Source organism: Poromitra crassiceps (assembly GCF_964638095.1).
Source record: "Poromitra crassiceps genome assembly, chromosome: 22".
NCBI classification, from domain to species: Eukaryota; Metazoa; Chordata; class Actinopteri; order Beryciformes; family Melamphaidae; genus Poromitra; species Poromitra crassiceps.
The window spans coordinates 5,616,578-5,631,186 of record NC_139647.1 but is presented as its reverse complement, the minus strand read 5'-3'; the positions used below and the strand labels follow the sequence as shown (position 1 = coordinate 5,631,186).

The window sequence follows — 14,609 nt, the reverse complement described above, 5'->3', positions numbered from 1 at the left end:
CAAATATAGCCTACTATATAATATATACTATAGGGTAAAACATATTGAGTAAGGATGACAGTGCAATATTATATTGCACTGTCATCCTTACTCCTTTTTTCCCCTCTCATTCATTTGTTTAATGCTGCCTCCATGGGCTCCTCACCCGATCCTGAAAGATGGAAGGAGGAAAAAACGCATCGGGCTTTTGCTGTTTTAGTAATAGGCTAGGTCACTTTTACTATCACTTTTACCATCAAATCTCTGTGTATCATCGAAAATCTCCACTTCAGCAATCCTACCACACATAGGCTACTGAAGCTGGACTGTTCATGAATGGTCCGGTCTTAATTCCTCTGCTTTCTGGAGCACTTGAAGGCAGCAGCACTACCTGCACGTCCTTTGCCTGTAGGAGGAGCGGAGCGGAGAAGACTGCTGAGTCATAGGTGACGTCACTCCGCCTGACATCATCACGTGTGTACAGTGTCCCACACAGGCAGGCAGGCAGGCAGCCAGACAGTGTAGTACTAGTGTGTAGAGAGAGCCGGAGAGCTCAGCCTGTTAGGTTACACACATCTCAACTCTGCCAAACTGTACAGTTTGCTAACGACGACCTAAACAGTCTCTCCATCACGGAACTAACAAGTTACTGGCGGTTGATTCGGGTCTTTTACAAAGAAAGGCTTGTCGGACTCGGGACTGAAGAAGAGTCTTTTCTGCAGTAGCCGGTGTATCTTTGCTAACCAGACATTAGCAAGTGATGTTCAAGGGCCCTTTTCTGTACGGCCAGCTAGCGTTACCAGCCAGGCACGCCGCGTAACAACGTCCCACACACCCTGGACTTGGCCTGTGTGTGTGTGTGTGTACTTTCTGACAGCAGCACCCCAAAGGACGCAGCCTCTGCCGTTTATTTGCACCGAGACTGGATGCTAGCTCCGTTTGAGTACTGCCAACTAGCTTAGCTAGCTAACGCTCAGCAAGCAAGTTCTATTAAAGCAGCCAGCCTGCAAACACCGAGCCGTCAGTGAACAGCGCTGTGTGTTGCACTCACTGCCATGGGTTTACTGTCACAAGGCTCCCCGCTCAACTGGGAAGAAACCAAGAAGTATGCTGACCACATCAGAAAGCATGGCATCCTCCAGTTCCTCAACATCTACAACAAGGTGAAGGATCGTCAGAGAGATGTGTTGAAATGGGGCGATGAGGTAAGAAAGGGCTTTTAAAACGTCTGAAATGCTCTGCTGCTTTCTGGACAGTCAATGTGTGATCTGACTGCATGGGTCTGCCTGCTGTTACATGATGCAATAATCAAGCATATTAGGGTAATGAAGAAAATTATGAAATTCACTGACGTCAATAACATATTGTTTTACGTCATTTAACTGTTTTTTTTTTTAAATATTGTTAACTACTTTTGAATATAATTTCTTTGCAAGTTAGTCTAAATCCTATTTTTGTCATGTTTTTATAACCACTAGATTAGGCTATGTCCATAATCATAATTAGGCTTCAATATATTTTCGATAAACACCAGTTCACTTGAACTTTGGTTAACCAGATATTGGTCACGCCTTTTTTTCCTTTTTTTTTCCGAGTTGCAATAGATTTAGGATATGACTAATGATGACTGACTTGTGTCAGTTTTGAATACTCATTAGAGACACAATGTTTAATAATAAGTTAAGAATCTGACGGAGTAGAAAGAAGCAATTGCTCATATTTAACTGTATAACTATGAATAATTACTAACGCTTATTCAACAGATACCAGACAGTATCTTTATAAAAGATGGATTATAAATCTTTCATGCTGAATTAATAGTGGCAATCGTGTAGTCGGGCTGTAAGTTACTATGTCTTTAATACGAATAAGCCCTCTGGATTCAACATACACATCAACATTGTACGCATAATTTGTCAAGTATGTTGACTATGTAAATTGGCTTGGTTGTTGCCTCTGGGTGATTTTGTTCATAAGTCTTCCGTAAGCTGCATACCAGTAATGCCGCTTTTCTATTTTTCAAATCTCATAAATCGGCAGCGTGCTTCAGTCGGAACGAAATGTTTTGATTTCTAAGAATGTGGAATGTTGTTGTTCTAGATATTAATCCCTCGTTCAGACAGGGGATTACAGGGTAGCACAGTCAAAGTCAAGATGAATTGGAAGTGATGTGATGGATGTCCCGGTTCCACCTTGAACATGGCGCTTTCTGCTGTAGGCTATGCTGTCACTCTTGGCCTTTAGACACCTATGGAATACTTTGCCTATAGGCAAAACAAGACCTTACTTGCATACCTGAAAATCCACTCATTACGTATGTAATTAACGTGGGTAAAGAAATGGCTGCACAGCACATAGACTGTGACTGCGACTGTGGATTGTTAACGTGTCCCGTTGTTTTCTCATGACTTTCTTCTAGGTGGAGTACATGTTAATCGAAATGGACGAGAAGAACGAGAAGGTTCGCCTCGTCCTGAATGGAGGAGAGGTTCTGGAAACTCTTCAAGACAAAGGCGAAAACACAAACCCCAAGTACGTAAGCTTCAAACGTCTGCAAGTTCAGCGAAATATCTTACCGACACATTAGAACTGGGTCTATGTGCACTGTTTATTTATGCTTATGCCGACGTTTAGCTTTATTCCTTTATTCGCTGTTGTCGAGCAGATGCAGATTTGACATCTTTATCGCATCACCTGTTCAAGTCAATAGTTTTCTGGTTTCTGTCTTTGGGATTGAGCTGTTCATAGTCACACATATTGATTGGACTGTCTTGGACCATTGACATAATAGTATTAAATGGAATTGAATGGATTTAACAAAGTGGAGTATTCATGCCGGAGGGTTTGCCTTCCAGTCTAGTATTTACCGAAGGAGGAACTAACACACCACGCGTATTGATGTCTAGCGCCCCAGGAAACCTTTTCATGTACTTACATGCTTATTAAGCATGTAGTCAAATGACTCACACACTCATTATTACTGTTGAGGCAGGAAACCCTCATATAATTTATGACATACAAATAGCGGTGAGAATACACACACACACACACACACACACACACACACACACACACACACACACACACACACACACACACACACACACACACACGACTACACAAAGCATCCCACAAACATGTCTGCTCCCTCACATTGCTATGATATTTCTTGAAATAGTCTATTTCAACAACTGTTCCCCCAAAAACCTGTGGCATTCACTTCAATCTGGATGACATTTTGAAATCATTATGATTAGATTTAGTAACACAGACTTTCTTTATGTTAACCCATTGATACCTGATGCAGCATTTGTGTGTGTATCCCTTTAAGACCGCGAACCACGTCACGCGGTTCGCGGTCTTAAAGGGATACACACACAAATGAGGGATATACACACAAATCCTGCATCAGGTATCAATGGGTTAAGGCACATGCTATTAATATAGTTAAAGCAATGAATCTTGGTTAGCTCATAAATCCTTAGTCAAATTAGATTTTGTCTCAGTGTTTGGCTGTCTCTGACAGGGTTGTAGGAGACTTGTGTGGGTTTTTTTTTTTTTTTTTTTTTTTTTTGTAAGCAGTTGGACCTGTTACAAAACATCCTTTGCAGAAGAAGGGGGAACAGGGAAACCATGCAGAAAGAAAAAGTAATCACAATGTTGTGCAGGCTGTGTGAATGGTGTGCAGGCTGTGAATGTGTTTGCACAAGAAGCCCGTTGCTGTTATGTTTGCTAGCTGCGCGTGACGTCACTCTAAATCTGTGGAGCCCACTCTCACCCGGGGTAAAATACCAACGCATTACTGCCCCTCTGTCGCACAGCCCTGTCGCCCTGAAGCACAAATACCTTCAGTTCATTCTCGCCCCGAAGCGCAAATACGCTCACTTCGTTCTCGCCCCCGAAGCGCAAATACGTTGAGTGAATTCTCGCCCCTGTCAAGTTAATGGCTGACGTCTGATAAAGGGAGACAAAGCAATAGGCAGTGTGTTTATTTAATTGGGAAGGTCGTTGTGATAAGAGGTTCTGAGACTCTGACCCTTTGTTGACAGCCTGGTTTCTTGCCGACTGTTTCTTGAAAATGCCCATTGCCCACTTAAGCTGTAGAGTCCAAGCATGCAGTTGACGCCTGCTTCACTAAAACTCCGGAGTCCATGTTCTTCATTTCAACCATTTACTGAACTAAAAACATATTAGACAAGCATGATCAGTATTGTGCACGGCAAGAACAATAAGCATGTCCATGGCCAACACGGTCAAACTAGTGTCCTCTAGAGAGAGAGTGGCTTCAGCGGAGGACCAAAATGCAAGACTCATTAGCCAATGAACAGCCAGGAATGGGTCTCGCGCTACTTTTGCATGCTAAAATAAAGCTGATAATGTACAATTTGATTCAAGGGGGGGAAAACCCTTTCAGGGTACAACACAAACTGTCTATTTTGCTGCAACTCGACAGTGCTGCTTAATCCAGAGCCTTACTTCCTGGAACTCTTGAGAGTAAAAAACTGGTCCATTGGAGTGAATGGAGATGTCAGGACTCTTCTATCTACATGGCTCTGGGTCAAACTATCTAGCACATGCAGCATCTGATGCATCTTAACCAATCAGAAGCCAGGGTTGAACTTGAATGCGGCCATTATTGGTCCTAATTAAGCTTATTATCAGCAAATCAAATACAGCAAATCTAAATGATTTGACTAACTATGTTTCTATTTTGTATAAATGCCTCGAACAAAGTTGAATCTCAATGTTTTCCACAATGCTTTGTGTCTTTCGTGTGCAGCCATCCCACCCTTTGGAGACCAGAGTACGGCAGCTACATGATTGAAGGAACTCCAGGACAGCCGTATGGTTTCACCATGTCGGAGTTCAACACTGTGGAGGGCAACATGGGCAAGAGAAGAAGAGAGGCCTCCTCGGTCCTGAATGAGAAGGAAACCCTCCTCACCATCACCTCCTTCCCACGGTAGGCTGCTTGCCATCTGCCATTTTGGTTGGTGCTAGAAATGCCAGATGAGACTCAACGTTGACACTTGTGTAGCATCATGCCTTGCTTTGTGTTCTCAACATAGGGAGAACCTGTAGGGAGTCAATGGAGTCAAGAGGGAATAGTATCTGATTGCACATGACAGCAAAATGTTTGTCCTCATTCTTGGTCCAGGCTAGGTTGCCCAGGCTTCACCCAACCGGAGCACCGGCCCACCCCTGTTGAGGCGGGCGTGTCCAGGTCACTGTTTTTCCCAGATGAAGCGATCAACAGACACCCCAGATTCAGGTGGGCAAGACGACACAATGGGCCGTTGTGAAAACTGACCACACGGCTCCACTCGGAAGACAGCAGTCTGAGCATATAGGCGATAGCCTTAATGGCACAAAGTGAATCGCACTGACACTCAACCAACGATCACGACATGCAGTGTCTGATAACAAGTTGCTAATAAAAATACACAATGGGCGATAACTGCCCGCTAAACGTTCGCGCGTATAATCGTTTGCATAACGTTAGTAATTTATTAAACGACCCTACAACTCATGCCCAGATGCATCGATTTCCTCAAGTCTCAAGTGCTGCAAAGAAAACAGGTCTTTTTATAAGGCTTTATTGTGTTTTTATTCTGTAATGCAACCATCTGTTTCACTCTTGTGGCTAAAGTTCAGTCCTAAAGTTGCATCAAGCCTGCTAGAAATATACAGAATACAGGAAGCTAGGCATTTTTACCTTCAAAATAAAACAATAATTTATTACTTGGTAAACAAAAAACAGAACAGTCACCCATGGTTAAAATGGAGTTTTCGAAGGCACCGGTTATTCCTCCAGTTGATCTCTGTTCTGTATCTTTCGGATCACCACCACAAAAAACGTTAGACGTGCATTTACTTTATTTAATTGCCGTTATTGTGAAGGTTGTTACCCGGAACTTTCTGTTTTATACTGACGGACTTGACACTGCTTGAATTCGGTGTCGACATAGACATTGCAGTTCTGCACGTTGAATCGTTCACAAACGCCCTGTATAAACCTGAAATCAAAGGCAAGAACGCAACCAGATCCAGATATCCTACCTAGCGATGTCCAACACTGGGAAGCAGGATGACCCTCGCGTCCAAAAATGTGAGCATTTCAATCAAGCAACACGTAGCCCGTTGGCTGACGCACGGAGCAGCTCCAGCTTCATTTGGAAAAACTGAATCTGCGCGATGTTTGCTCACGCGCTCATTTACATCGACTATATTTATATAATGATAATAATCTGTCATGCCGGTCTCTCTGCCCCCCCCCCCCCCCCCCCCCCCCCCCGCCTCCTCACACTCGCTTACCCCGCTGTCTAGTATCAGGGGCGGGTCAAAGGAGCGCGCATAACTCACCAAAATGTGTTCATACGTAACACCGCCACCCGGGTGGCCTCTACATAACTCCAGAGTTCCAGGGCATGTCTGAAAGGGGCTTATGAAACATGCTTGGATGTTTGCCTCACTAAAATGCTCTTCAAAACGACTGATTCACCACTAACTGTCCAACAGAGATAATGATATCGTTGCTGTCGGGGCGGGACCAATTTTTTCATATTTTTATTTTTTGCCATAAATCAATGCCACTGGTCACCCTTCACGTCTATGTGTGGGTTTTTACCAAATTTAACCAATGGAAAAGCATTAAAAACGATCTTGTGAGTAATTCTCGTAACACCATTCGCCCTCAATCTGTCACTCAAACCTCGAGATTCCTCCCCTACCTCCTTTCTGTACCCCCCCCAGGCAGCACACTATACCCGGAAAATAGACACGGGCGGACGTGCTGTGTATTTCTGATATTGTTTTGTTTAATCCTGCCTTCCTCTGACATAAATAGATCAATAAAATGTTTTCCCTAGGCTGCAAACATGTTTAAACTATGCAAATTGAAGTGGTTTCTGACGAGAATAATGTTTATGTTAGCCAGATTCTTCTCATCCCCACGATAGAGCCCCTCTTTCGACCACCGCGCGCTCCAGAAGGGAGTCGGCCATGCGCGGCCTCTCGGCCGAGAGAGAGTGCCTCCAACTTGGACTGATAACATAAACAACATAATTTCATCTTATTCAAGTAAGATATTAATAATGTAATGATGCATCCAGCGGGAAACAGACTATAATGAAGACATGTGCCAACTTTGACGACGTGGTGTTCAGTATTTTAAGAGCACACAGGTTTTTTTTTCACTTCCTGAAAAGTTGCTGTTTTGGAGATTCGAGTTTTCGCCCCAACAGCGACGATATACAATGCACTGCAGAATTATTGGCACCTTTGGTCATGACAAGCAGAGACGGCTATTAGATCTACAAATGATAAGTAGGCGATCGTTTATTGTGTGTAGAAAGAGGTGTCATTGTCTGTAGTGAAGGTTTGATCAATCAATCAATCAAATTTACATTTACAATGATTTAAGCCTCAGACACACTCAGTGTGTCCAACACTGTTGGCTCTAGTCTGCTTTGATGACGCCATCTTTAACCAAATAATACACATTTACACTATTCTATGTGATCTCCTTTTGATAACTAATGTCATATTTTTTCACGTCCATTCACTGAGCCTCCCCTGAAACTGCCTGGAGCCCCCCTGGGGAGGCCCGCCTCCCACTTTGAAAACCTCTGATCTAGAGGGTGGCTTGCTTACTCATTGGATAATTTTTTTTTACGATGTGTGTGTGTGTGTGTGTGTGTGTGTGTGTGTGTGTGTGCGTGTGCGTGCGTGCGTGCGTGCGTGCGTGTGTGTGCGTATGTGTGTCTGTGTGTGTGTGTCTGTGTGTGTGTGCGCTTGTGTGTCTGTGTGTGTGTGCGCTGGTGTGCATGAATTTGCTTTTTCAGCACCCTTACCAGAAATATCCGTCACAGAAGAGGAGAGAAAGTGGTGATCAATGTGCCAAGTAAGTTTTCCATATTTCACTGTCAGTTGACTCAGTTATATTTCATAAATGTTTAATAACTGCATAACGTGTGCACAGAGCCTGCTCTAACTTTAGTGCTGAAGGCTGAGTTTGAAGTTAAATGCATTTCATTAGCCTCTTAAATTGAATGATCCAAGCAGTTGCAAACAAGCGTTATGAATATATTCTGTTTTATATATTTCAGTCTTCAAAGACAAGTGCACTCCATCTCCATTTGTGGAGATGTTTCCCGAGGACGATGGCGAAGGCGCCCGGGCGGCGCTTCCGGACCACATCTACATGGACGCCATGGGCTTTGGCATGGGCAACTGCTGCCTTCAGGTGAGCATCGAGCGGCCGCTGTGGCAACGCAGAAAACGCTGGGAGACACGTTTGTCTCCCCGTCACCTTGAATGGCTCCTGGTGTTGTGAATGAGATGGTGGTTACAATATAACCGGCTGTTTTCAGTTGTTGTGATTTGCAACTTTATAATCCTAATAAGTGATTTTTAAATGTACTTCAACCCCCTTTTTTTATGATGCTTCTGCAGGTGACATTCCAGGCTTGCAGCATTGACGAGGCAAGGTACCTTTACGACCAACTAGCAACATTCTGCCCTATAGTGGTGAGTAGATAAGCAGAGGGTGGGCTCGTTGTTTGAAAACGTTTTCTATTGTGCTAATAGACCCTTCTCACGGGGGCCATTTTGTGTCAAAAAGGCAGGGTAAACACAGGTGCAAGCAAAACACTAATGAGGGTTTCCAACTTCCATGATTGGAATTTGGAAATCTTCATTAGTGTTTTGCTTGCACCTGTGTTTACCCTGCCTTTTTGACACAAAATGGCCCCCGTGAAAAGGGTCTATTTAGGATTACCCTTTTTTGGCAGGGCTTTTATCCAGTTAGTTAATCAGTATTTACTTGAACTCGGCATGTTTTCACACTAATGCGTAACGTTTTTTCTAAAAACTGTGTGTTATGAAATGTTGTTGTTTCCAGATGGCTTTGAGTGCAGCCGCGCCCTTCTACCGAGGATATGTGTCAGATATTGATTGTCGCTGGGGAGTGATTTCTGCCTCGGTGGACGACAGGACGGCAGAGGAGAGGGGCCTGCAGGTGAGCACATGGACCGCCTTTACTGAAGAGAGGGGAGGGGCCTGCAGGTGAGCACGTGGACTGCCTTTACTGAAGCAGGACCAGCTTGAAAACAACCACAACAACCATTAATACAATACATAATACAAATACAATAGTTATTGAGCTTATTGGACTAGTCTGTTATTTTATTGGAATTACCATTTTTATGCTGGCCAGTGGCCATGGTCGCCATCTAGAAAACAATGGTGGTAATTTTGAATTGTGAGATAGAAGGAAGCTTCTGAGCAATTTTTAAGTTCCAAATTAGAATTTTGCATCATAAAAAATGTATGACTTGACATGAGAGCATCCATATCAGACTAGTCTATGCAACTTTATTGCAGTTACAATATTGATACCAGTCAAAAAAATTGATCGCTCATTATTATTATTATATATTTATGCCCTTGGCTATAAATGTACCAAATTATATGCTTTTATTACAAAATGCACTTTGCTTGAAATTGTCAGATTTTTTTTTTTTTTTTTTTTTTTACCTATTTGCATTTGTTATGAGGTCAGCGTCATACAAGCGACAGGTCAAAACTTTATGTTAATTTTTATTTTAAGTTACCTGTAAATTATTAAATTTATTAATTTAATCAGAGACCAGAAATAAATAATAAATCATTAAAAAACTAAAGTGCTACTACAGTAAAAAGAAAAAAGAGTAATCCTTTCAGTGAAAATGTCTTTTCCCTTTGCAGCCTTTGAAAAATGACAAATACCGAATCTTTAAGTCAAGATATGATTCGATTGACAGCTACCTATCTCACTGTGGTGAGAAGTACAATGACATTGATTTGACAATAGATGAGGAGATCAACAAGCAGCTTCTGGGTGCAGGTATTGTCATTTGGAAATAACTATAACAGTGAAAACGGACAGAACCATCAGTCAAAAAAATAAGAGATTTAAAAATTAATAGGCAGCACTCTGTTTCTAGGGATCGACAAGTTGCTGGCCCAACACATAGCCCACCTCTTCATCCGAGATCCACTCTCAGTCTTTGAGGAGAAAATCCATCTGGATGACGAAAATGAGTCGGACCACTTTGAGGTAAGAGTGTCCATCTTTACTGAGCAAATAGGAACAAGGCTGCCCACTTCCACAGAGGCATCATCCAGGTGCCCTCGGGTCCTTGAAATCTGAGAAATTTGAGAAATAAAACCAAGGCCTCAAAGTTTTTGAAAATTGGCTTAAATAGACATGGGTCATTGACGTTCTTTTTCATATATATTTTTTTTACTTAAAATGTGACACAGCACAGTTGAGAAATGTTCACACATTCAAGGCTCTAAATCCTGCTAGTTCTCATTATAAAAAATCTCATTATAACAATAATGAACCTTCATCTCTCAATTGTGTCAAACGATGCCATGACGGGTTCTTGAATTTGAGGGAATTGGACATGGAAAGTCATTGAATTTGATGTAAAGGTGTGAGAACCCTGATTACATTATATAATTTTCCTGCAGAACCTCCAGTCAACCAACTGGCAGACGATGAGGTTCAAACCTCCGCCTCCAAACTCCGATATTGGCTGGAGAGTTGAGTTCCGCCCCATGGAGGTAATCACCAACTGCACCATCACTTTATTAGACTATTGGTTACGCTCTGGGTCTATATGTCTTTTATTTTTCCTAAACTTCCTCTTTCGTTCCAGGTGCAACTGACGGATTTTGAAAACTCTGCATACGTGGTCTTTGTTGTCCTGCTCACCAGAGTGATCCTGTCCTATAAACTGGACTTCCTGATCCCCTTGTCAAAGGTGAAAACACATGGCATGGCATGCATTTAATTTAAATGTTAATTGTTAAATGTTAATTGTTAAATGTTAATTGTTAAATGTTAATTTAATGTTAATTTAAATGTTACAAAGACAGTGTATCCCGGTGTCTCACCTGGTAGAGCGCGTACCACAAAGGCTTTGTCCTTTGCACGGCCGGCCCGGTTTTGAATCAGACCTGTGGTCCTTTGCCTCATGTCATCCCCTCTCTCTCTCCCCACCTTTCCTGTCTGCCTACTGTCCTATCAATAAAATGCTAAATGCCCCCCCCTCCCCGCAAATAAATAAATAAATAAATAAAATAATAGTCCCTCCTCTTCTCCCTTCCCTGCCCCTTCACCCCCTCCTCTTCCTCTCTCTCTCTCTCTCTCTCTCTCTCTCTCTCTCTCTCTCATATTGTTATTGTAGCCTGTGTTTGTATATAGTTTGCTCCTATTACTACTGTAAGTTTTTACTTGTATTTATATAACCTTGTTTTTATTTCAGCCTCCCACCCCCTTCCCCCAAAAGGCCCTTGCTTTTTGTCAGGCTGCTTTTGTATATAAGAAATTGTTCTTACTTGCTTGCCTGGGTAAATAAAGGTTAAATAAATAAATAAAAATTAAAATGTTACAAAGACATAGTGGACTTTGTGGTGTGCTGTGAGTGATGTTAGAGACCATCGACAGTAGAATAAATATTGACGTAGCTACCGTGACGTCACCCATTGGTTTGTGGACTGCCCGTTTTGAAGCCTCTGGGTTAGCATTTTCACCGTCGCCATTTTGGTTATTTGGAGCCAGAAATGATGTGAATTTGGACGAGAAGAGCTGCAGCGCGCCCTGCTATTGGTCCGTGATCAGCGAGCTGACCGATCACTGGACAGGTGACCTGTCAATCACGCCCCAAAACATAGTCTGCTTTTATCGTCTGTTACAAAATGATCGTGCGGAAGAACACTTGAAACTAGCGATTGAGACCATAAACTCATTAGGAAAGTGTTTGCTGCAGCCATAAATCAAGTGAGAATTGAGAGGTAATTTTCCCATTGATACAATCTGACTTTTTTTGCGTGCAGCCAGTGGAGTTGCCCCCTGCAGTCCATTCAAAAGAATGCAGTTTTAAGACACTTCCCCCATTGGCTTCACAAACTGAACTATGAGCTACCCCCTTGGTTACAACAGAGACCTTTTACCATCAAATGGTGAACTTCAGGATGGTTTTTGTTGGCAATGTTCTCATATACAAAACCATTGTCTTGCATTAGGTTGATGAAAACATGAAGGTTGCGCAGAAAAGAAACGCGGTCCAGGAGGGAATGTTTTACTTCCGAAAGGACATCTTCAAAGGTGGGTCAAACAAATGAAGCGTTCAGTTGTTTTGTATGGAGTGTGTTTTCATCGCATCAGCTGATGTGTTCATTATGTTCGGCCCATAGGCTGCAACCCGGGCCTTGACAGCACCGCTTCTGCTCAGAACGGCTTGGAGATGGACTGTGTAGACTGTGGCAACGAGGAGTACACGCTGATGAGCATCGACACCATCATCAATGGAAAGGTCAAAATACCGTCTTACACTCATGACTTTCTGCTTCTCTCAAGCCGTCTAAAGGTACCTTCACACCAAGAGCGACAATCGCATTAGTTGCTCGAATTCGACCGTGCAAATTATTCGCCAAAGTTGAAAATGTTCAACTCGAGCCACGAAAATCGCTGCAAAATGTTGTTTCATTCGTGCCGACCATGGTCTGCTCATGCGTTCGCATTGACTTTGTATATAATCTCGCCACGCAAATTCATGAAATCGCGTTTCATGTTTGAATGCCCAGTAATACTCATTGGATTATTTTACCACTAGGAGGGAGTTTTTCAAGGGCTTATCCCGATCCTCAACTGCTACCTTGAAAATATGGAAGTGGATGTCGACACCAGGTGCACCATTCTGAACTACCTGAAGCTCATCAAGAAACGTGCCTCAGGTATTTTACTAAGGACTAAGCACTAAGGCCGGGGGGATAAAAGACTCAATAAGCAGAACTTTCCTTATGTGACTAAAATAACAAACATAACTCCTTCTTTTGCTGATGTGAAACAGGCGAGCTGATGACCATGGCCAAGTGGATGAGGGAATTTGTGGCAAAGCATCCCCAGTATAAGCAGGACAGCGTCATAACCGATAAGATCAACTATGACCTGCTCCAGAAGTGCGACCGGATTGCAAAAGGAGAAGAGCGATGCCCAGAGCTCATCGGAGAGCCCGTCAATAAGTTCAAATGAGAAAACACTGTCATCCTACGTCAACGTAAAGCATGAAAAGAAAGACCAAATATGTGGCTGGGCATGAAAGTGGTCCAAACCAGTGGAGTTCTAAGAGAATGCAGGACGGCATGTGTGCATCGCAAACAAACACGTCTGCATCAAAGTTGTATATATCCTGTATCAGATTTTTATGATCACAAAATTATTTTAATAGGGTGAAGACATTCAAACGGCTGTGTAATAGTTAAGCAGATGTGTATATATATTTTTCTCTCGGGTAAAAAAAAAATTAAGCCTATCTGTGTGAGGATGTAAATGTAGCTAAGAGTTGTACAGTAGTTGGCTTTTAATCTTGTGTTCTGTAAATACTGTACTTCCACTCTTTTAAAACATTAACACGGGCATTTTAATGGCTGGATATGAGCTTTCTTGGAATTCGGTAGGAATCTTTGCATCTTAAGAGAAGTGTTTTGCTTTGCTGTGCTGACACTAGTAGGAACTTGAACATAGTGTTACATTGATTGAACGATTGTTTGCAATGTGATGCTGCTTCAAATAAATGTGTACAGCATTGGATTTTTCTAGCTGTTTTCTGACAGCTATATCAGATGTTCTGTATTATGGAAAGGGGTTTTATTTGAAGGGGCGATCACCTTTTTATGGTCAAAATATCTAGCGCTGTTTGGCCTCCCAACGACTCTTACTAGGTTTGCAGCTGTTTGATTGGTCGGCACACCCAGAGGAATGCCTCCAGTCAGCACGTTGACATCATCTGAGTGTGGTCCGGGAGCTGTCTGCCAGACAGGGATTAGTGCCGTTATGTAACTGCAACTAACCATTATTTGTTTAGTTTGGTCTATAAAATGTCACAAAATTGTGAAAATTATCGATCACTTTTTCCCCAAGAAGCCCAAGATGACATCCTCAAGGCTCAAATGTCTTATTTTGTCCTGGCCAACCCAAAGATATTGAGAGATTACTGTCACTGAATATGAAAGAAACCAGCAAATATTCACATTTATGAAGCAGGAACGAGATCATTTTAGTATTTCTTAAAAATTTGTCTAAACGATTAATCGATTATATTTAAAAAAAAGTTGGCAATTAATTTTCTGTCAATAGATGAATCGACTTATAGTTGCAGCTTTAAGTTTCGTTCATAGTCCTTAAAATAAACAGAGCAGGTCAGAGGTCAGAGCAGACTGAGCTACAGAACATCACTGCTGAAGCTTGATGCCTTGCTGTGTGCCCTGCCATCAACCATCATCTTTAAATTCTTAAAATATAGACCCACACACACAGACACCGTTTATCTTTAATACATTATATTTCCTCTTCAAACTATCCTTTAACTTGTTTAAAGTTTAAACAAGTTCTGCAATATTTGAGCAATATCGACTCGTCCTGCCATGAGTTTTCATCCACTAGATGGCGCTAATGGAGCGCATATTTACATAATGTGCTGAAGTATGCCTAGATAAGAGCAGCATGGCCTCAGTTCGTCCTCTTGTCTTGGAGCAGATGATGAAGTTGCCTGCTACAGCCTGGCCTGTGGAGACACTAC

The 14,609-nt window shown here is 42.3% G+C and overlaps 1 protein-coding gene across 1 annotated transcript; it reads left to right on the top strand.

Annotated features, from left to right (window-relative positions):
* The first annotated feature begins 521 nt into the window (after positions 1-521).
* gclc (glutamate-cysteine ligase, catalytic subunit) lies at positions 522-13,683 on the top strand. Its single transcript, XM_083658054.1, has 16 exons — positions 522-1,184; positions 2,399-2,511; positions 4,760-4,942; positions 5,138-5,251; positions 7,824-7,882; positions 8,088-8,224; positions 8,434-8,508; positions 8,882-8,998; positions 9,727-9,865; positions 9,966-10,078; positions 10,498-10,590; positions 10,686-10,790; positions 12,055-12,136; positions 12,226-12,344; positions 12,645-12,765; positions 12,882-13,683. Exons 1-16 carry the CDS (start codon positions 1,035-1,037, stop codon positions 13,061-13,063), a joined length of 1,902 nt encoding a protein of 633 aa, XP_083514180.1. The 5' UTR covers positions 522-1,034; the 3' UTR covers positions 13,064-13,683.
* The last annotated feature ends 926 nt before the right edge of the window (positions 13,684-14,609 follow it).

Excerpts from the sequence above, each read along its gene's own strand:
- gclc (XM_083658054.1), top strand. The coding sequence starts at position 1,035 with ATGGGTTTACTGTCACAAGGCTCCCCGCTCAACTGGGAAGAAACCAAG. Across the intron at positions 8,509-8,881 it reads CAACATTCTGCCCTATAGTG|ATGGCTTTGAGTGCAGCCGC; the intron begins GTGAGTAGATAA and ends TGTTGTTTCCAG. Across the intron at positions 9,866-9,965 it reads CAAGCAGCTTCTGGGTGCAG|GGATCGACAAGTTGCTGGCC; the intron begins GTATTGTCATTT and ends CTCTGTTTCTAG.